Source organism: Cetorhinus maximus, chromosome 10 (genome assembly GCF_964194155.1).
Source record: "Cetorhinus maximus chromosome 10, sCetMax3.hap1.1, whole genome shotgun sequence".
Lineage (NCBI taxonomy): Eukaryota > Metazoa > Chordata > Chondrichthyes > Lamniformes > Cetorhinidae > Cetorhinus > Cetorhinus maximus.
Window position 1 is genome coordinate 79,245,108 of NC_135888.1, and position 23,981 is coordinate 79,269,088.

Sequence of the window (23,981 nt, forward strand, 5' to 3'; positions counted from 1 at the left end):
AACTTTCACCACAAAATAGTTATTCCATAGTGCCAATGCCCCTGTGAGGTTACAAAAATAACCCATAAAAGGCAGTATTTCATTGTATTTCATTGCTTCATTTTCTGGCCTAAACAGTGGGAAAATCTGCATTATGACCTAAACCAAATATATCTGTCAAGTACAAGATGTAAGCAAGCACAAAATGGACAAGAACAAATCCATGTCCCAGCAATATTGTCTTTTCAATTTGCAAATGTTTAAGAAAACTTTGCTCACAAGAGTGTATGAAACACATGGATCATCCAGTAGCACCTTTAACAGAATAAATGACCAAGGTACTTCATAGGAGTGTTAGCAAACAAAAATTGACACAAAGCCACACAAGAGGATATTAGGTCAGATGACTGAAAGCTTGGTCAGAGGTAAATTTGAAGGAGTTTCTTGAAGGAGGAGAGAGTGGTAGAGAAGCCTAGAGATTTAGGGAGTGAATTCCAGGGCCTCAGCAAATGAAGTCACAGCCACCAATGGTGGGATAATTAAAATCAGGAATGCATAAGAAGCCAGAATTGGAGGGTGCAGATATCTTGGAAGGTTGTAGGGTTGGAGAAGGTTACAGAGATTGGGAGCGAGTGAGACCATGAAAGGATTTGCAAACAAGAATGAAAATTTTAAGATCGAGCCACTGCTCAACTGGGAACCAATGTAGGTTAAGAGTGATGAGTTAACGTCATTTGGTGCGAATTAGGATAGGGGAGCAAAATTTTAGATGAGCTTAAGTTTATGGAGGATGAAAGTTCGGAGACCATCCAGGAATGTATTAGAATAGTCATCTCTAGATGCAATGAAAGCATGAATAAGTGTTTAAGCAGCAGATGAAGGGAGGCAGTCACAGAGAAATGTGATGTTGGTTAGATGGAAGTAGGCGATCTTCTTGATGGTGCAAATGCATGGTCAGAGCTCATCTCAGGATCAAATGCAAGACCAAAGTTTCAAACAGTCTGGTTCCGCCTCAGACAGTTGCCAGGGAGAGGGATGGAGTCAGTGGTTAGAGTATTTTGGTATCTTTGGCAGGGACTGAAGACAATGGGATCTTCCAGTCCTGCCAATGTGAACAGAGATGTCAATGGCTCTCCGGCCCCTTCGCAGGGGAACCCGCTGCAGGGGGGGAGACTGGAAAATTCAGGCCAATGACTTTGGTATGCCCAATATTTAATTAGAAAAAGTTTCTGCGCATCTAGTACCGGATGACAGGCACCAGTCCGACAGTTGGTTGTCTGAACCAATATGTTAGGTCATCTTCTATTCTCTTTAGTTAAAAGACATCATAAGTCTCCAGTTCCTGTTTTTATTCACACAAGAAACTATGTTTCCTACCTGCCAGAAAGGCAATGGGCTTCATGCAATAGAGACTATATTAAGGCTAGATGAAAGAAGGATTCTGAGTAACTGAACACTCAATGCCAAACATATTTCAAATCACTTGCTTTCTCAGCCTGAGAACCACTTAATGTTTTACACAAGAGTTATGCTGTCAAATGAGTCACAGATAACAAGAAAATCATATTTTAAACCAATAATATATACAGATATTAGCAGTAATCTTTTGCCAGTAACAAAGTCAAGGGTTGCCATTCTAGAGTTTAGCACGTCTGTCTGTTTTCATAGTCAATATTATCTCCTGCCAAAACAGACCATAATTTGTAGAATCTGGGATATTTATGCATCTCTCCTTTTATTATTGTCTAAGTAGATAATGGCTATTAATAAAGAAAGCTTCTGGTTGACAGGAAATGCTATTAAAAGCAAAAAAAAATCCATTAATAGCATTATAACTCTTTCAGACAACTTTATCATCACATTGACTGCTTTGGAGAGGAGCCCACCACCTGGAACAGCACTAATGATGGTGAGTGACTTAACTCACCAAAAGAGAAAATGAGAAAGGGGGAGCAAGAAAGAGAGAAGTCAGTGATTTTTAAAAATTATATTCAAGTTTGAAACATTAATTCCAATATTTCTGCAGAACCTAGACTAGACTCAGTTGGATTAGCTCCCAATAAAGTGTTTTTGCAACAACCTGAAGTTGCCCTCGCGTCCCCACTCCAACATTCACAGAAGCAAGTGCCAGGTTAGGGTAAAGAAATGACAGCAGTGGAGGCTTGCTAATTCCATTGAAATGGAAAGGGAGATAAAGGATGAAGAGGAGTTATTTCTGAAGAATGGAATAAAACTGTGTGTAAGAAAGCTGTTTCACACAGAACACAAATGAGCAGTGACACATCAAGGTTGCCATTGTCTGGAGTATCAAGGAAATGAGGAATGTTGATGTCATTACTTCTGAAAATCTAACTGTACGCAAACAGCTGCAAAATATCATTCTTATCCTTGCACAACATGGATATGGGTTTGAATGTAGCCCAGACTAGTGGGATGCAAACCGTTTCTATCTGAAGGCTTCTCAGGGACTGATGTGAATAAGTTGCAACAATCCTGTTCACAGTGGGCAGGAAGCCACAACATTTAACTAGTCAATGTATAGTCAACTCTCTATTTACTACATTAAATATTTATTTTATTTCAAATACCTCTGTATAAGTTTGTAAAATTTGTGGTTGACTGTACCTTCTTGCTCAATAAGTCATGCAGAAAATAGGCAACAGACTATGCAAGTACACAGACACTACATGGAATCTCTCTTAGTCAACATCACTCTGAGGATAACATTTTACCTTGCTTACTAACTGAGTTAGAATATTTCTGATGACAAAATGATGTGGAGCTCTCTCATACTTGTGCATGCCAGGTAATTGAGAATTTTTAATGCCTTCTTTCTTCCAATGCTATGATAGTCAAGTCACATGTTTCTGTGTATTTACACACCAATTTTTAAATGCTATTCACTTTGATGTGAAGGTGAAGTTGGTGTGCAAACAGAGATAAACACAAGCAATCACATGGAGCAGCTAAGGGTTTCACACCTGGACTGCAGATCCCAGGCCACAGTGTAGACCGCAGTTCACGTTTAAAGTGCACAGTGAAACAAGAATATTCTGTCAGCAAAGTAAGTGAGATGGTTTTATGCTTTTAAATTAAGTTTCCAGTTGGTAGTTCCTGATAGAATGTATGAAATGCTTCACATTTGCAAAGGTTTTCAAATTGGCATGTACACATGCACTCTGAAGATCGTGACAGCAGCACATGCAGTGATGTGAAGAGACTTCAAACTGATTTGAAACCCAAGGAGTGAGGCTGAATTACCAGCTCTCCAAATCTAATGTGAACTTGGAAGGGATTCACTGAGCATCCTCTGTTACAATCTCCCAACAATATGCCACAATGACTCTGTGACTCCTGACTGCAGCCCCAACTCTTGGTGTTCCACTCATGAATTGCTACTTCAGCCCAAGCTCCTCACTTCCTTCTCCTCCCCAATTCACAACTTTGGTCCTGGTTTCCACTACTCTCTGATGCTGCAAATCATCATCTTCACACAAAACTCAAATTTTAATGTCAATAATGTACAGGGATAATTTGTGCTTTATATTTGAACTGCTCTTGCATAAAATTACATCACAGACAATTTGGTTCATTTTAAATCTACAGTATAGACAGGGATTCATCCCAACAATGTACTTGTCAAGCAGAATTGACCGTGTATTATCAGGACAAATATAAAGGTGACATGGCTTTGAAAATAAAAATGTGGTGACACTTTCTAAATCATTGTGCAGAGGGAGATTAAATATAGAAGCCTGTGAAGGTCTATTTTGGAAAAGAAGGTGATTCTATATGAAAGGACAACCACTGAGAGGTACTTACTTATACACATCTGAAAAGAAATATCCCCATTAAATCTGATTTACTATCATGAATCCACCCAGGCTGAACAATTGGGTGTCAAGGTGGGAGCCAGGTCAACAGATTCCCAATTCTCCCTCAATTATAAGAGCATCAGAACATTCAAACATCCAAATTCCAATCAAAGCATACATCCCTAGAGCCGTGACCACTGCTGATCCGACTGAATTCTCACCTTGTGTCAGTACACTAAAAAAACACATTTCTTACATTTACAGTCAAGTTATAAGCTCTGCATCATAATGGTTGCAATATTTTAAATATATATTAATTTTAGATTTCATTCCAATTTTTAACTTTTGAAATTTAGTTCCTTTTAAATTCCTCAGCCAGGAAGGTGAAGGCCTCTGCCCATGTCACTCTCGAGTCAGCTGGTAAATAGATTACAAAAATAGTGGAAGATGAATTACCATACAACCTCCCTCTTCTCCACCTTGGGAAATGCTTCCATTCAAAATTTTACAAATACAATTCTGTTGAGATTGTATGGAAAATCTTGTACACAAACCTAAATCCTTCAGTTTTATGCGCATCAATGTGTTATGTCCTTGTTCCACTTTGCAATAAGTACGTTTTAATCATCCATCACAGGTAGGATTTAAGTGTCAAATAAACACTATTTGATAAAAGCCCTTCATTACATTTAACTGTTGATGTGGTATATTTACATACGCAGGGACACACGTGGAATACATACACAGTAGTCTTAATCTGTGGCATTAGTGATAAGAGCTGAGGGAACTATTATCATAGGCATATACATAAGGTAAGAGGAAATGGTAGAAGCTTTATGAATGTAAGTTAGTAAAAATGCAGGCAACAAAGCAATAATTAACAACTACTATTAACCGTCAGGCAGAGAGCTGTTTAGGCAACTGAATGAGATCAATAGGAAATCACAATCAATAATCATAGGGGTTTCAATATCCCAGAAGAATGCAGAAAAAACAAGAAAAATAAAGTCCACTTATAGGACATGAGGAAAAAAATATCTCTATGAGAAAATAGAACAATAAAGCAAGGCCAATTTCTCAAGAATTGAATAGGGAGCTCAAAAATAACACTGGGCAGGGTGACTTCTGTGTATTCTGTGTGTAACAATATACATTTTCTTTGTAAATGTGGTTCACAATTTGTTAAACATCATGCGCAGAGCAAATCTTCCCCTCAAAGCAGAAATGTTTTAAGATACAAGGAAGCTGATATGACTAATGGTACAAAAGGACAGTTCAAATGAGTACTGGAAACAGGAAAGTAACAGAAAGTGGGAAAGAATCATGAGAGACTTGAGATAAAAACAAAAAACTACTGCGGATGCTGGAAATCCAAAACAAAAACAGAATTACCTGTAAAAACTCAGCAGGTCTGGCAGCATCAGCGGAGAAGAAAAGAGTTGACGTTTCGAGTCCTCATGACCCTTCAGCGGAACTGAGTAAAGTTAGGAGAGGGGTGAAATATAAACTGGTTTAAGGTTGGTGGGGGGGAGGTGGGGGGGAGAGAAGTTGGGGGGTGGTGGTTGTAGGGACAAGCAAGCAGTGATAGGAGCAGATAATCAAAAGATGTCACAGACAAAGGAACAAAGACAAAGTGTAAAAGGTGGTGATATTATCTAAGAGAATGTGCTAATTAAGAATGGATGGCAGGACACTCAAGGACGCATGGGCCCCAGCTATGCATGTCTCTTTATGGGGTATGTGGAACATTCCTTGTTCCAGTCCTACTCCGGCCCCCTCCCACAACTCTTTCTCCGGTACATCGATGATTACTTCGGTGCTGCTTCATGCTCTCGTTGGGACCTGGAAAAATTTATTAATTTTGCTTCCAATCTCCACCCCTCCATCATTTTCACATGGTCCATCTCTGACACTTCCCTTCCCTTCCTTGACCTCTCTGTCTCAATTTCTGGTGATAGACTGTCCATCAATATCCATTACAAGCCTACCGACTCCCACAGCTACCTCGACTACAGCTCCTCACACCCCGCTTCCTGTAAGGACTCCATCCCATTCTCTCAGTTCCTTTGCCTCTGTCGCATCTGTTCTGATGATGCTACATTCAAAAACAGTTCCTCTGACATGTCCTCCTTCTTCCTTAACCGAGATTTTCCACCCACAGTCGTTGACAGAGCCCTCAACCGTGTCCGGCCCATCTCCCGCGCATCCGCCCTCACGCCTTCTCCTCCCTCCAAGAAACATGATAGGGTCCCCCTTGTCCTCACTTATCACCCCACCAGCCTCCGCATTCAAAGGATCATCCTCTGCCATTTCCGCCAACTCCAGCATGATGCCACCACCAAACACATCTTCCCTTCACTCCCCCGGCGGCATTCCGTAGGGATCATTCCCGCTGTGACACCCTGGTCCACTCCTCCATCACCCCCTACTCCTCAACCCCCACCTATGGCACCTCCCCATGCCCACGCAGAAGATGCAACCTTCCCCTTCACTTCCTCTCTCCTCACTGTCCAGGGACCCAAACACTCCTTTCAAGTGAAGCAGCATTTCACTTGCAGTTCCCCTAACTTAGTCTACTGCATTCGTTGCTCCCAATGCGGTCTCCTCTACATTGGAGAGACCAAACGCAAACTGGGCGACCGCTTTGCAGAACACCAGCGGTCTGTCCGCAAGAAAGACCCAAACTTCCCTGTCGCTTGCCATTTTAACACTCCACCCTGCTCTCTTGCCCATATGTCTGTCCTTGGCTTGCTGCATTGTTCCAGTGAAGCCCAACGCAAACTGGAGGAACAGCACCTCATATTCCGACTAGGCACTTTACAGCCTTCTGGACTAAATATTGAATTCAGCAACTTTAGATCTTGAACTCCCTCCCCCATCTCCACCCCCTTTCCATTTCTTCCCCCTGCCTTTTGTTTTTTCCAATAATTTATATAGATTTTTCTTTTCCCACCTATTTCCATTATTTTTAAATCTATAACTGTAATGCCCTGTCAGTCTTTCCACCCCACCCCCACTAGAGCTGTACTTTGAGTGTCCTGCCATCCATTCTTAATTAGCACATTCTCTTAGATAATATCACCACCTTTTACACTTTGTCATTGTTCCTTTGTCTGTAACATCTTTTGATTATCTGCTCCTATCACTGCTTGTTTGTCCCTACAACCACCACCCCCCCCAAATTTCTCCCCCCCCCCTCCACCCACCTTAAACCAGCTTATATTTCACCCCTCTCCTAACTTTACTCAGTTCTGCTGAAGGGTCATGAGGACTCGAAACGTCAAATCTTTTCTTCTCCGCCGATGCTGCCAGACCTGCTGAGTATTTCCAGGTAATTCTGTTTTTGTTATGAGAGACTTGAACTTATTTTCTGCAACATGTGGGGATTTTTTTATTTGTATGCGGAATGTGAGCATCACTGGCAAGGTCTGCATTTGTTGCCCATCCCTAAATTCCCTTGAGAAGATGGTGGTGAGCCACCTTCTTGAACTACTGCAGTTCATGTGGTGTAGGTATACCCATAGTGCTGTTAGGGAGGGAGTTCCAGGATCTTGACCCAGTGACGGTGAAGGAACGGTGATATATTTTCAAGTCAGGATAGTGTGTGGCTTGGAGGGAACTTCAGATGGTTGTGTTTCCATGTATCTATTGCCCTTGACCTTCTAGGTGGTAGAGGTCACGGGGTAAAAGGTGCTGTCAAAAGAGACTTAAGGAATTGTTGCAATGCATCTTGTAGATAGTACACACCTGTTCCACTGTGCATCAGGCATGGAGGGGGTGAATTAAGGTGGTGGATGGGGTGCCCTTTTAGTGGGCTGCTTTGTCCTGGGTGGTGTTGAGCTTTTTGAGTGTTGTTGGAGTTGTGCACATTCCAGGAAACTAGAGAGTATTCCATCACACTCCTGACTGGTGCTTTGTAGATGGACAGGCTTTGCGAAGTCAGGAAGTGAGTTATTCGAATTCCAGAGAATTCTCAGCCTCTAACCTGCTCTTGTATTCACAATATTTTTATGGCCGGTCAGGTTAAGTTTCTGGTCAATGCTAACACCTAAGATTTTGATGGAGGGGGGTTCAGCAATGGTAATGCCATGGAATGTCAAGGGAAAATAGTTAGATAATTTCTCATTGGAGATGTTCATTGCCTGGCACTTGTGTGGTGCAAATGTCTCTTGCTACTTGTAATGGGCTCTTTAAGAAATTTATCAAGTTGAAATGGTAGCAGTATTATCGGCACATTACTACATGAAGTGGAGACAAATGACAGATCCAGTGACCATCCTTAGGAATACAACCATAAACAGTAAAAATGTGTTAAATGTGCAGATGGTAACTTGGTGAGAAGGCATCAAGAAAATTAAAAGGATTTTCTGAGACTCTGGTCAATGTTCTTAAAAATCATGGAAATCTCATCAATCAATGAGCTTTACCTGATGATTAGAGATTAGCATCTGCTATACTAATATTCAGAAAAGGAGTAAAACAGGAAGCTAGGAGTCACTGATTAGTTAGTTTAACATCTACAGTACAAAAAAATAACCTGGGGTATTTTTTAGGTTGCTATCACTGTTCATTTAAAGAACACAGGGGCCAGAGGGTGGCTAGAAAAGCAGCAAATGCTGCTTCAGATGTCTACAGAAATTCCTTGAAGAGATAAATAATTTATGAATGCAGGTAGTCTGGAGGTTAAATTTTCTGAAAGCTTTGAATGAGCTCCATTTGTAAGGTTCTTAAAGATTAAAGCAAATGGGATAAATCAAATTTAAAGGAAACCTACTTTGCAAATCCTGCAAAGCAGCAGGAAGCAATTGAAGAAGTAGGGGGAGGATGAGAAGGGGAATTAGCTTGAGAAGAAAGAAGAGTAAGAGGTCCTGAGCCTCCACAAGGCTCAGATGAAGAGGACAAGGAAGAGGAAACCAAACACTGGAGCCTTTTACTTCTGTTCTTCTCCAGAGTTCACTGTCTTTGGGAATGCCAAGCCCTCCTGACTTAATATCTATGTCATTCATCACACCTGTTCCAGGCACCAGCACAGAGACTAGCAATTTAGGAAACTATTTAGCAGGCGCCAGGAAAGCTCACCAAGCGAAACACCAAGCATGGGGGACCCATTAGAATGGCAAGTTAGGGAGGATGTGACTGCTTCTCCATTGAGGTTGAATGTAAGGCGGCCAATGACTTCAGAGATCTGAGATCTCGACCACATGGTTACATGTCTCAAAAGATGCATCGGGAGAGGTGAGTACTTTGGGAATGATCTCCCATTGGTTTGTGGCTAGTCACAGGTGTGGCTGCAGAGTCTACAGCTCTGATTTGCAGCAACATCACAGAGATGTCAGAACCAATACAGCAAAAGGCAGTTGCATTAAGGTCTTCAGGAGATCCCCTAAGTTGCAGCTAGGAACCAATTAGCACCATCACTTCCATGGAAGCATAGTTTGAAAGCTGCACATAATGGGAAGCACCTTTAAATGTGCTTTCCAGTCCTTGGTTAATTCAGTGATTCGGAGCTGCCATCATACCAACTGATAACTGGAGCCACAGATCAAAGGCCAAGTGCAAAGGCATCAGTTGAAGCCTGCTGCTGCCATTTCTCAATACAAGCAGCATATGCCAGGGTTCTGGCCTTCCCTCTGAGAATATCATGCCAGTGAATTTTGGCAGGCTGCCTCGGAGCTTCCTCCAGAGATGCAGCCAGTAGCAGCTCCATACCAGGAGCCAGGTGTGGTGAGTCGAGAACAACCTCATCCAGGAAATGCGCGTCACCTCTCTTCTTTCTGGTCCTCATGGCACTGGTGAACACAGCAACAGAACAGCAGTTCTAGGCACCAGAGAGATATATGGTTTTAGGAAGCAGTTGATAGACTGTTTGGCTGTATGTCAATTTCAAAGTGCACTTGCTTTGCTTGTAGTATTTCCTGGAGGCTGTTTTGTGCCTTGCCAGAACTATCTGATGCTTGAATATGCATTTGTTTTGCTGAATTATTGATGGAGGCCTGTTTGTCTTTGACCATTTCTGGGCTAAGGTTCAATTCTGTTCTTTGGAGACTGGTTTGTAATTTTCCATCAATGTAATGTTGAATGTGCAGTTATTTTTGTGCTTTGTCATTCATGGAGATTCAATCAAGGAAATCACAGTCAGACAAAAATGGGTGCATTTGTTCACGGCAGCCATTTACTCCAGTGATGATTCTTGGAGCATAATCACGTTGAGGGGAAGAAGCTTGATGTTTATGTCATGTCCTTGGGCAGATGTTGGTTTTAGACAATCTTTATTGACAAGGGTGAGGGAGTGAAGGTCGATAAGCTGTGTTCTGTAAATGGAGGTAATCAGACCTGTTCTGGTAGTTTCAAGTTACATGTCTGAGCAGGCATTATCAGGAGCTTTTGTGCCTGTAGCTCAGTGCCTTCTGGTGCAATGGTCTTCTCATGAGCTGTCCAAACTGAGCACTTCCTGTAAAGACACTATTATTCTTATGACCCTCCATGGCACACAATGTAAGACACCAAATGACTTGTCCAGGCATCTAACTTAGGCTTTCAGAAAACCCTTGGCCCTCTCCCACACCCTGCTGCTCACTGCATGGGCTTGAGTGCAACACTTCTCTGTTTCATTACAGGTCACATTGAAAGGTATCATTGGCTATGGTAATAGGTGTAAACCTTGACCTCAGGATCCATCCAGCAATTCAGCTCTGCTCTCCAAATAGCTGTATAGTGGCTGAATATCAAAGGATGATTGTCTCATGGTATCTTCCTGAGTGCTGTGCGTTGACATGGACTACCCTTTGCTGCACTGCAAAGGCAATCAGCACATTCAGTGACTAGGACGCCTTCTTATTGATGTATGACAGTGAATTCTGTGTTGGCATTTACAGAGCCACTTTCAGCGTGCGGTTCATCGCCCTCTGAACTCTAGCAAAGCCAATGAGCCTATAGAGTTGAATGCTTATGTCTCTCTGTTCTACATGGATCTCAGCATTGTTGATCAAGGCAAGTGCCTTTCAGCAAGAGCAACTATCATGTGTCATTTTCAGTCCCTAACCCGGATTGATTTTACCTAGATTCCCACATGGCTGATGGAAGGAGCCAAAGCCATTAAGATCCAGAGACATTGTGACCTTCATCTGTATGGATAATGCTCTGCGGGCAGTTGATTGTGGATTGAGGTCTTCTTCTAAAATGTTAAAATGTCTCACAGGTGGCTCATGGCTTCCTTGGAGAACCCCAGTCTCTTGTCACATTGCTCCTCAAAATGGTCTTGGTATGACCTACACTGTTTGTACACTCTGTGTCAGGGGAACAGCAAGTGGACTAACTGCCTTCTGCCAAGATGCCTCAATCTTACAACTCCTTACCTCTGCTGCTTCTCTTTCCCCTCCGTTTTAATAGAGTACACAGATATGGCCATTGGATAGTCCTTACCAGTTGTTCAGTCATTCTTAACACGACGTTGAGGGGGCTTGGGGAGGGGGGGGGGAGGTGGGGGACGTGGTGATTCACGTCCCAAAACAATCGTCGATGCAGTGCGAGGTGAGACTGGCAACACTGTGGTAAGGTATAATGCAGATCAGTCATAAAAATCAAAACAAAATCACTAGAAAACTTGAAAATAAACTGGCAACTGCCTGTATCCAACCAAAAATCTCTGGGGCTCTTCATTATTTGAACTCCTCGGTTATATTAAAATAAGATATATCCGGGCGTACATCTCCGCCAGGGTACTGAATGGAAGGCAACACAAAAACAGAAATACCTGGAAAAACTCAGCAGGTCTGGCAGCAACGGCGGAGAAGAACAAAGTTGACGTTTCGAGTCCTCATGACCCTTCAACAGAACTAAGTAAAAATAGGAGAGGGGTGAAATATAAGCTGGTTTAAGGTGGGGGGATGGGGGCCGATGCTGCCAGACCTGCTGAGTTTTTCCAGGTATTTCTGTTTTTGTTTTGGATTTCCAGCATCCGCAGTTTTTTGTTTTTATCTACTGAATGGAAGGCTCGTTGTGTCATTGATTGGCTGCGTTTGTGTACTTGAAACGTTGAATATTAATTAGAAAGAAGAGAATATTTGAAGCCGCATAATGTCTGTATCTCACAATATTCAGTAAATAATTACACATATTTATTTGTCAAATATTACCACAGTTCACGGAGTCAACCAATAAGCCAATCAATTGCTTGGATCTGATTTTTAGAAATGATGTTGCTTTGCACATCTGATGGAATCTTGGATGTTTGCTCGTTCCACTGACAGTAATTTTGGAAAGACTGTTCTAAGAAATCCTTATTTTTATTCCTTTCTGGTGTTTTGCAGAACCTAAAATGAATCTATAATATGTATTGGTACTTGTAAAGTGATATAATAATCTGCTACAACTAAAGCTTGAGCACAGAACTCAGCAAATATATACATAAATACAGCGAGACATAAATACAGACCCCGTGGACACGCACGTGCAGAGACATTTGTATAGTACATATAATTAACACATATTTGCAAAATACACATAGCAAGTGCGTATAAAATATGATATGAACAACACTCGGCATTAAAGTGCTAATGTTGTCCAGGAAACGGCTGGTTTTCTCATTACATTCTAAGTATTAATTAAAGAAAACTAATTATATCAATTGAAAAAAAAGCTGATGCAAACATAAAATCTAAGTAGCTGCAACTTTTGAAACTGTCGTGTGTGATGAGCAATTTAGGGTGCAGTTATAGTGTCACTTTCCATGCGAAGTGCTTTCGACTGTGAAAGTTCCTGTATGACTCTGAATTCACATTGGCAATCTGACTCCGGGTGCACTAAAACATGGTTCACAATTAGACTACATTGCGGGCCTTTTGGAGAATTATATGTTTAGTGTATCCATGCTTAATGTTGGTGGAAAGTAGGTGCTCCGTCACACTCCCCCAAAAATTCAGAAGTGGCCTTTTAGGGGAGCAGAACTCTGTGTATGAATCCAGGCATTTGTATGCTGAGCTTTTCTGACACAAGGTGACTTGCGGTGATATGTTACTAGCAGCATAAATCAAATCTTCCCAAGGAATATCACATTTTATTGATACCTGTCTCTGCAACATTGATCCTTCCGTAATTAAGTCTTTAATGCTTTAATCTCTGTGCCGTTTACAAGTTCATTACTTTAGAAAAACAGCCCCCACCCCCAGTTTACTCTAATCCTTTTTCTTTGCAGCCAAGGCTGTCCCGGGAGTTTGAGGTATGTTTAACATGCACATTAAGACTTCGCTTTTCTGATGTCTGAGTGTCTGAGTTGTACAAAACAGGAAGGTTCCAGTTTGAAGTCCCGCTCTCTGCTGCCTCAGCGGGAGCTGGTAGTGAGTGCCACAGCTGACCTCGCCACTCTTGCAATTGGAAGGAGAAAACGGACTAGGGGTTCCGCTCCTTATTGCTAGCCAACGACCCCTACTAATCATCTGGATCATTAGTCCAGGGCTCTGCGTTATCAACCCAGCAACAATAGCCACACACTCGTACCCAAGAAGCGCACAAACAGTAAACCCCAGTCACTGCTACTCCAGCACTGACTGCACCGTAATTCTACACAAAAAAAAATCACAATGCTGGTAAAAACTCGTTTTTGAACAGTGAGTGGTATAAAAAATTTTTTTTTACAGGCCTGCATGTACGACCTTGTTGCATGTGACTACGATTTGTTTAGTCACATTCAATATAATCCTGGAACGTGCAAAGGTAAAACGACATTATTGAGCTATTTGGAATGATTGTCGCTAAAACCAAATGTAAACTGTAATATTAAAGACTTCCCATAAGGGGAAACCAGATAGCTGCTCCATACAAACCAATGGAAGTCCCAGTTTTAATACCTGACCTACATTATTATCTGATTTTAGCCAGGACAGAGTAAGGAGTTCTACAATGAGCCTCAGAACCTGAATTAGGAACGAGGCAAAATCAGTTCTATGTCCTGGATTTAATTTGTGTACAGTGGCTTCTGGTGGAAATGCATCGACTGCAGGTAAGAAAATAATCAAGCTGGGCCCATGCCTTTGTGCATCCTCCATAATTAAACAGCTTGATAATTATCATCATCACAGTTCATCCACGATTATTGGCAGGTGGGTGAGATAGCAGAAGAGTGGAATTGTACCTTAGCAAGGAATCAATGGTTTAAGGAATAAGGAATAATGGAATATATTGTTTTAGAAGTAAGAAAACACAAATGTATAATTAGTGAGTGTTCCTGCTGTGTATTCTAGGCATCTTTTGTTACTTCCTGACAAATATGTCGAGCTTGGCTCTGGTAGCAGCACTCATCTCTTGAGTAGGAAAGTTATGGGTACAAATGCCACTGTAAGATTTGAAGCACAAATTAAACATATATCCAATCCACTCTCTTAGGTGGATGACAAAGGTTTCATAGAACTGTTTCAAAGAAGAGCAGTAGAGTTCTCCCATTGTCCTAGTCAATCTTTATCCCTCAGTCTTTATTTTTTATCCATTCACAGGATGTGGGCGTCCCTGGCTGGGCCAGCATTTTATTGCCCATTCCTAGTTGCCCTTGAGAAGGTGGTGGTGAGCTGCCTTCTTGAACTGCTGCAGTCTATGTGGTGTAGGTAGACCCACTGTGCTGTTGGGAGGGAGTTCCAGGATTTTGACCCAGCGACAGAGAAGGAATGGTGATATATTTCCAAGTCAGGATGGTGTGTGGCTTGGAGGGGACCTTCCAGGTGCTGGTGTTCCCATCTATCTTCTGCCCTTGTCCTTCTAGATGGTATTGTTTGTGGGTTTGGAAGGTGCTGTCTAAGCAGCCTTGGTGAATTCCTGCAGTGCATCTTGTAGATGGCACACACTGCTGGTAATGTGCATCGGTGATGGAGGGAGTGAATATTTGTGGATGTGGTGCCAATCAAGCAGGCTGCTTTGTCTGGAAGGTGTCCAGCTTCTTGAGTGTTGTGGGAGCTGCACTCATCCAGGCAAATGGGGAGTATTCCAACACACTCCTGACTTGTGCCTTGTAAATGGTGGACAGGCTTTGGGGAGTCAGGAGATGAGTTACTCATCGCACGATTCCTAGCCTCTGACCTGCTCTTGTAACCACAGTATTTATATGGCTAGTCCAGTTCAGTTTCTGGTCAGTGATAACCCCCAGGATGTTGATAGTGGGGGATTCAGTGATGGTAATGCCATTGAACATCAAGGGGCAATGGTTAGATTCTCTCTTGCTGGAGATGGTCGTTGCCTGACACTTGTATGGCGTGAATGTGACTTGCCACTTGTCAGCCCAAGCCTGGATATTGTCCAGGTCTTGCTGCATTTGGACATGTACTGCTTCAGTATCTGAGAAGGCACGAATGGAGCTAAACATTGTGCAATCATCAGTGACCTTATGATAGAAGGAAGGTCATTGATGAAGCAGCTGAAGATGGTTCGGCCTAGGACACTACCCTGAGGAATTCCCGCAGTGATGTACTGGAACTGAGATGATGTTGGACACTTGTTTTGAGTTTTGCAAGCATGAGCTGGTTGGGTACGGTCTGTACCCTGCCCATTGTTTTCCCCTTATATTGGTATTCTTGTGAAGTGTCCTGATGAGTGCAAGATGAAAAGCTTAGTCGTGTCTCTTTTTTCAGCAATACTCAAATTCCTTACTGACTTGTTTTTAACAGTTTGATATAACTGATTGGCTTGCTATGTCATTTCAGAGGGCAGTTAAGAGTCAACCACATTGCTGTAGATTTGGAGTCAAATGTAGGCCAAATGTAGCTAAGGGCCAGATCAGGTAAGGGCCAGATCAGGTAAGGACAGCAGCTATCCTTCCCTAAAGGACATTAGTGAACCAGATGGGTTTTTACAACAATCGACAATGGTTTCATGGTCATCATTAGACCTTTAATTCCAGATTTTTATTGAATTCAAATTTGAACCTAGGTCCCTACAGCATTACCCTTGGTCTCTGGGTTACTACACCACTACATCAATACCTAACTCAGGAGATCTGGGAAAGTATTCTCATTATTGTTTATGGGACATTGCTGTGTGCAAATTGGCTGCCATATTCTTTACATTGCAACAGCTGGTAGACTTGAAAAGTACTTTATTAGTTGTAAAGTGTTTTGAGATACATTTAGGTCATGAAAGTGCAATATAAATGCAAGTCTTTTTCTTTTCTCTGGCTGCTTCAACCACATAATGTCATGCTCACAATGCTTAATGAGGTTCTGAGGAGCAGTATTCACAAAAACCAAGACCCTGGTTATGTAGATTCTCAAATCGCATGACTTCCTTCTAATCATATAGTTCTTTCAATTTATCAAACTGGCATGTGAAACTTTTGCTATGAAATAATTGAAAAGCTTTGCTATTCTGAACCAGTTTTCTTAGTGAAGCTGTTTTACTTCAAGGCGCAGATTAAGAACCACACGCTTTCACTAATAGCAGAGGAGTCTCTTGGAATCTGAACAAAAATGTTTAATGATGTACAGCTCTGGCTGGAGACCATACAAAGAGCAGAGATTACAGGAAATCATCTCTAACTACAGCATGCACAGGGTTTGAATGTTATAATTAAGTGTTGTTGAAATGGAAATTAAAAATGAGTATATTTTGCATAAACAAAGGCACCAGCCTGATGAGAAACAATTTCCAGTAAAGTGCAAGTGTATATTACAGGCAATAATTCATGGGTTTAGACCCATCATTTATCATCATTTATGACCGCATTTATTTATTTGCATATGTGATTCTCTTGGATTTCCCTTAGTTGTACTATACCAGGCAGATATTGGGATCCAACAGCAGTTGAAGCATAACTGGGTTATTAGGTCCCTGATGGGATCTCGTCTGGCACTGGAGTGATCATGTGGGTATGCTTCAGGAGGAACACTTCGATGATTGAACCATGACTGATACAACAAAGGTTAAGGAAGTTGACTGCAATCAATGGGGGTGCAAGAACAGATTGATGAAAGGAAGAGTGCAAAGACTTAAGGACTGAGCCTGAAGCTGATAACATTGTACAAATTTGGAAGAAGTTATAGAAAGAGTGAAAGACAGATATTATGAGGAGAGCATGGAAGGAACAAAAAAACTGAGAAGGTATCAAAAAAAGGAGACAACAACAACTTGCATTTATACAGCCCCTTTAAGAAAGTAAAGCATCCCATGGTACTTGAGATGGGGCTTTGAGAACATCAGTAAAGTCCCCTGAAGTCCAATCAAAGATGAGAGATTTTTGGGCTCCCCACAGAAGCCAGGCTATGATGATGGTTAAAGGCTGGTACAAAAAGAAGGAAATGAGGAAGTAGAAAATGTAACCTGAGAGAGAACTAAGAAAAGGCTTGTGTGGCACAGAAGAATGTGCTGAAGAGTTAAAGAGGAAGTAAAGTTTATGCAGAGATGAAAATGAAATGATGATAGGCTAGAAATTATGATGTCCAATATTGGTGGATGAATGCTTGATGCATTCATAGGATGGTTTGTTGTCCAATATTTTAGCAGAGGTAATAACCCATTTAAATTAATTAAGTGAACACATGCTTTGAAATTGCTGACAAGGAAATGTTACACAATTGTGGTATGTGTTCTGTTAATATAGCTAAATATATATATATGGTGCCTGATAAAGGAAAGGTAGACAGTAAAAACCAATGTACTTGAGCCAGGGATAGAGGAGTTTGGGGAGTGGGTATACAGTTAGGAAAGAATAAAATAACAATAAAAGGCATGAAAAGGTCTGTAAAGTTGGGGGAAAGCAGTAATCACAGTGCACTTAGATTGAAATGTTTGAAGGAGAAATATATTTTATTGTCTTCCTCCAGGCAATAGTTTGTATGGAATAAAACAAGAGCTTACATGTTAATTGAAAACATTTCTCCACAATTATTTGATTTGCTTATAGTTTTATACAATGAAACTATCAATGTGCTACCACATTTCACTAATTGCTTTGTGAGTTAGGAAGTTAGTCACACAACCAGGCATCACATTGTAGTTATCACTCTTCTCAACTAAACGCCATAGATTTTTAAAACAAATATTAAAAAGCAACTGAAAAATTTGTTATAAGAAAATGGAAAATGTTCTGAAGAAAAAACTAAAATAACATAATAGGTAAAGCAAACTTCTCTTTCCTAGTTATTTGTTTCTGTCTCACTCTTTGCAAGCCAGTTATAGTAAATAGCTTGCACCAATGCAAAGTGTTTTTGGTTTCACATTGGCACAAATTGTGTCATGTAATTTAAGTGTGAAGTCGGCTGAATAGAATACATGTGACCACTTCCGGAGGCAGTGTTGGTGTTGCCAGACTACAGATACTTGTCTTCGTGTAGTGTGATAGTCAGCAGGCAGATGCACAAAGTGTAGGCTGTAGGGTTCACCAAGCTCAGTGACAAAGAACTTGTCTGCATATATGTTCGCAGCACCGTCTGCATTGTGTAACTAATTGTTAATGCTATTGAAAAGTGGGTGTGGAAGAGTCCACTGTCTCTAAACACTTTCTTTAAAAATTCCATACCACATTTAAACAGTTACAGTGTAACCCAATGTTGTGAAACTACCTTCTGGAATTGAATTCACACCTCCTGGTTTTTAGATGATTAAGGACTTACTCACTGCTAGCACTGCTTTTTTAAATCTATTCATGCCCAGAGCTGTTTCACTTAGTGATGGTCAAATGGCACTCTAACAGCACGTTGGCTTTGCACTGGCTGCAGTAATTTTGGTTTTGGCTGCAATATGCGATTGCATTTGGTTGCATGACTGAGTTGCTTATACAACTCCATCTGCATGTTTCTGTGGATGTTTGTGCATATGAATGTGTTGTGTGCATTTGTGTGTGCGCATATGTGTAGGAGGGTGAGTTCTTTTATTTTAACACTGAACCCAGCAATCAATAAATCAAATACTGTAGAACTTGTCAGAGGATGTCATGATCAAACTGTACAGTACACTTGTCAGTCCCCCACTTTGAGTACAGTGCACAGTTCTTGTCATTGAAACACAAGGGAGAAATGTAAGCCTTGGAGTTGGTGTAATGAAGAACCATAAGACTAATCCTAGTGTCAGAGATCTGAATCATAAGAAACGATTGAAAAAACTTGGGCTTTGCAACCTTCAAATATTGTACTGCAGAGGTAGTCTTTTGGGATAAGATGGTAAATGGTATGGGAAAAGTAAATCTAAAATGTTACTTTAAATTGCAAGGGGAGAACTAGCTGTCATGAATGCAAACAAGTAAATGGCAAATCAGCATTACTAATGGGAACTGACTCCATACAAATCTGACACTAGTCTCTCAACGTTCCATCTCTATAATCTCCTCCAGCCCTACAACCCTGCCAGAACTCTGCATTTCTTCAGTTGTCTGGGCCTTAAAGTCTGGAATTCTTACCCAAAACTATTTGCCTTTCCATGTATCTCTCTATTAAGATGCTGATTTGACCAAGCTTTTGGTCTCCCGTCCTAATGTTTCCATTTTTGGGTTCGTGTCCATGTTTGATTGATTGATTGTGCTATATAAATACAAGATGCTGTTGGAGGCCAAAACTCTGTAATCATCTAAGAATGAATTCAATACTGTAATTGGGAACTTGAGGGAAATCCTGGATGAATTAATTAAATGGCATGAATGACTTTCTTCACTGTAATTAGTTGGTCATTTACAATATTAGCTCTGTTTTTGTGTGTATCGATTCTAATACACAGCACACAATTTACCCAATTTTTGTCCCTTTCTATCAGTGGGTCAGAGTTGGAAATGTATTCATCACCTAGATTCTAAGATAATTTTCTGTTGGATTTGAATTGGGTGCCATTGTAGATGTTGAAGATTCTCCAAACGATCTACAATCACAAAGTTTATCATTTTTCATAACCCTATTTATATTCTGTGTGAGATGGTGTTGGGGGTGGGTGTGTTCTGTATGAGATGGTGTTGGGGGTGGGTGTGTTCTGTGAGATGGTGTTGGGGGTGGGTGTGTTCTGTGTGAGATGGTGTTGGAGTGGGTGTGTTCTGTGAGATGGTGTTGGGGGTGGGTGTGTTCTGTGTGAGATGGTGTTGGAGTGGGTGTGTTCTATGTGAGATGGTGTTGGGGGTGGGTGTGTTCTGTGAGATGGTGTTGGGGGTGGGTGTGTTCTGTGTGAGATGGTTTTGGAGTGGGTGTGTTCTATGTGAGATGGTGTTGGGGGTGGGAGTGTTCTGTGTGCGATGGTATTGGGGGTGGGAGTGTTCTGTGTGCGATGGTGTTGGGGGTGGGTGTGTTCTGTGTGTGATGGTGTTGGGGGTGGGCGCATGTGTGTTTTGGGTGAAGTGGCATTGGGGGTGGGAGCAGGTGCACACGTGTGTGCTTGCCTTTTGGACGAGGTGGCATGGGGGGTGGGCATGTGTGTGTGTGTGTGTGTTTTGTGTGAGATTGAGAGCTGGATTTTGGGCTCCTCTGTTGGTGGTTGTGAAGACATGGGGAGCTCATAAGATCCAGCAGGCTGCCTGCCCACTGCCTACCCACCCCTCGTGACCTGTCTGAAATTTTATGGAGAGTGGTGGAGGCTATGGGCAGCCGACCCACTCTTGGGCATATTGAGGCCCTTAAGGGGTTGATTAATGCCTCTAAAAGGCCTCAGTCTGCTGCTGCTGCTAGTTTACTCGTAGCCATGGCATGCAGGAAGCCTGGCAGTTTCAGCTGTGCAAGCTGGCAAGGGGGGATTCTCCTTTGGAAGCCCCCTGGGCCCATCAGAGGCACCCTCCCCCCAAAGTCATCTCCCCCTTTAATCCTCCTCTCGGCCATTTGAACCTAGCCCCCCTCACCTCCTCAATCCCCTACATCCCTCGCAGAGAGCCCCAACCCCAGATTTACCTGGGTTCTCTAGTGTAGTGGGACAGCCTATAATCCCTACAGAATCCGCCACTCCTGGTTGGCATTGCTGGGACTACAGAGTTGCTGGCCATTCTGATCAACCACAGATCTCTAAAGCAAGCTTCCTACCAAGATAGGGGCAGAATTCTCACCTTAAAGCAATTAATGCTGTTACCCACCCCCCCACCCCCACCCAACTTTTTATCCAGGGGGTGTGGACCATGGCACCCCATAAAATTCAGCCCTGTGTTGTGTATATGTTGTGCATGACTGTGCGCTTGTGTGTGTGTGTTGTGTGAGAATGTGTTTGTTGTTGTGTGAGTGTTTGTTGTTGTGTGAGTTCGTGTCTGCACATGTTGTGTGAGATTGTGTCATATTGTATTTGTGTATGTTTTGTCTGAGATTGAGTTTGTGTGTGTAAGGTTGTGTTTGTGTGTTTTTGTGTGAAATTGTTTGAGTGTTTTTGAGTGAAATAGTGTCTGTGTTTTGTGTGAGACTGTGTTTGTGTCTGTGTTTTGTGTGAGACAGTGTTTGTGTCTGTGTTTCATGTGAGATCGTGTTTGTGTCTGCTTTTCGTGTGAGACTGTGTTTGTGTCTGCGTTTTGTGTGAGACCGTGTTTGTGTCTGTATTTCATGTGAGACCATGTTTGTGTCTGTGTTTTGTGCGAGATTGTGTTTGTGGCTGCGTTTTGTGCGAGATTGTGTTTGTGGCTGCGTTTTGTGTGAGATTGTGTTTGTGCGTTTGTGTCTCTACGACTGCATAAAGTAAAATCGCAGCGTTTTTTTTTGATCATTCCAATCGCTGCAAACCTGTCGAAATTTCCCCGCATGGAAGGGAATATCCTCATGTTAAACTCGAACGGGTGTGTGGGGTCCCCAGCTGACGACAGTTAAAACCGTCCTGTATGTGTGTGTGTGTGTGAGCATATTGAGGAGACGGAGCAAGTCAGGCTCTCACTCAGCACGTCAGGCAGCATCTGGAGAGAGCCTGACCTGCTGAGTATTTCCAGCATTTTCTGTTTTTATTTCAGGTTTGCTGCATCTGCAGTATTTTGCTTTTAGGCTATTGAGAAGACTTGTTTCCAATTCCTAACCATTAGAAAGCATGTTTTTTTAATATATTTTATTGTGGAAAAAATATTTCCTTATTATTCTGTAATACAGACACGCCATTCGTGACACACATATATTTACAATCGACAATGAAGACCATTATAAAACAGATCTAGGGGTGGGGGGCGAGATAAGACATCAACAGGTACATCAAGAAACAGGAACCACATATTCATATACACGAGGTCCTCGGCGCTAAACTCCTACAGACCGTCCTTTTCTCTGTTTAAAAACCCGTAGAAACTTTTAAATGAGCCTTTCTCACTCACACTTTCAAGTGCGTGCAGGTGCGCCCGCTCTTGCGCGCACTTCCCTCTTTAAAAAAAAAATCCTCCGACCTAAAACGTGATTTTTAGAAAAAAAACACCATCCCCTGTAGCTCTATCTGCGGACATGCTGGATGCTACTTTAATCAAGTCCGCCTTAAAAAGAATTCAACTCTCAATGTATAGCGAACGGCGAGGCGGACTCCTTCCATGCTCGGCCTCCCAATCCCAAGGTCATTTCAAGCGGGGACGATCCGTCTTCAAGTTGCTGCAGTCGTTTTAAAAAAAATCTTTTTAATTAAAGCATAATCACACATTTGGAGTTTTTTTTTTAAAGTCCATCATGTGTCCTATGACTTGATTAGAAGTGGACTCGATAACTCCGCAATGGGCCAGTATAATAAAAGGTGTTGAATATATATATATTTATTATATCTGCTTAATGATCTCAGTCCATGTGCCCGGCTGCTTGGCGTGACCATTGCACGAATTATACTGAGAAGTTTGTATCGTTGTTTGTGCTTTAAATCCAAACTGCCTCTAATCTTCTGAAATGACATCAATGTCCTCTGGACTGGTCTGTCTGGTGGCCATTCTCCACCTGTTAACGTGCTGTGTCCCTTTCCGTTTTTGCTGTGTGTCAGGACTCTCCTCCTCCAGTTTCTGTCGCTTGTATTTAGTCCTTCTGTTCTGAAACCACACTTTTACCTGGCGAGAGAAACGGGAACATTTGAGAGACTTTGCACTTTTTATTGTGTTTCCAAGTAAGGAGGTCACATCTCAAAAATATTTTTCACTGTATTCCATTTAGATGCCGATGCACAACCCCCCGTGTGTCATGTTCACCAAACTAAGTTCACAGACTGGGTTTGCCCGTTTTTAACCTCCACAGCCCGCCGCTTTCCACCGTTCACTTTAATGGGAGGACAATCATGGGCTGAAGAGGGCAGGAGGGAAAAACCATGGCCACAAGCCTTAGCCCCGCCAGTTGTAGCCAACCATAGATTCTGTTGTTCAAGCTACTTCGTCAATGTCACTTTGAAACGATCTCGGCTACTTGCCCCTTGTGCCTCTTTGATGAACTATTCCAGAAACTGGCTGCCCTCTCAGTAAAGTAGCAGTTCTTTAAATGTAAGCCTACTTTTTTCCACTTATGCTCAAGTCTCCTACAATCGCCTACCAATTCCAACAGGCTTGATCCCTTCCCTGCAGCCCCGAGTCTTACCACTTTGAAAACCTCACTGGTATCTATCCTCTCCCCATCTCCTCTTCAATCAAGACTCGAGTTCCCCGTATCCCTCTTTGTGCTCTCTTCTTTCCTTACCATTTATGGTTTATTTTCTCGAAGTTTTTATCCAGTTCAACTGCATTCTTTCTGTCGCCAGGATTCCAGAACTGCACACAACACTCCCAGTGTGGCCTCGCCAATGCTTTATATGCAGGGTACTCCCATTGGGCTGCGCTCTATCGTTTTTATAACCTAACATCCCATTCATTTTTTTTTGAAAGCAGCCAAACATTGGCTTCATGTACTGATGGACCTAGAGTCAGTCATTTATAGCAGAACGAGGCCATTCAGCCCATCGAGCCCGAGTCCGGGCCCTCTCGAGAGCAAACCAATTTGTATAGCGCCTTTTGCAACTTCAGGGCATTCCAATAAAATTTAGTCAGGGGAAGTACTTTGGAAGTGTAGTCACTGTTGTAATGTAGTAAACCAATTTGTGCACAGCAAGCTCCCACGCACCAGCTAAATGGCCAGATCATATGTTTTAGCGATGCTGGCTGAGAAATAAATGTTATGTGCAGCGTATTTCAAGAACAGCCTCTTATCTTTGTCTTAGGTACCCTCTGGAATAAGAACTGATCTCGGACCTTAGTTATATCCTCATTATCAGCCCTGTTTCCATTTCATTCGTGTCCGCAAATTTTCCAGACCTCCTCCTCCCTTAGCTATGTGTAAAACCTTGCTATTTCTC

The 23,981-nt window shown here is 42.1% G+C and overlaps 1 protein-coding gene across 2 annotated transcripts in view; it reads right to left on the minus strand.

The window, feature by feature from the left end:
- Positions 1 to 23,981, minus strand: part of emx3 (empty spiracles homeobox 3) — a 140,239-nt gene that overhangs the window by 93,184 nt on the left and 23,074 nt on the right. Inside the window, exon 3 of one of the 2 annotated variants that reach the window (XM_078549682.1) lies at positions 21,086 to 22,713. The exons of the other annotated variant lie outside the window; for it this stretch is intronic. Within the exon in view, the coding sequence (XP_078405808.1) occupies positions 22,546 to 22,713 (168 nt within the window). The 3' untranslated portion in view covers positions 21,086 to 22,545. Of the gene's footprint in view, positions 1 to 21,085; positions 22,714 to 23,981 lie in introns of those variants that run through there. 2 annotated transcript variants of the gene reach the window in all.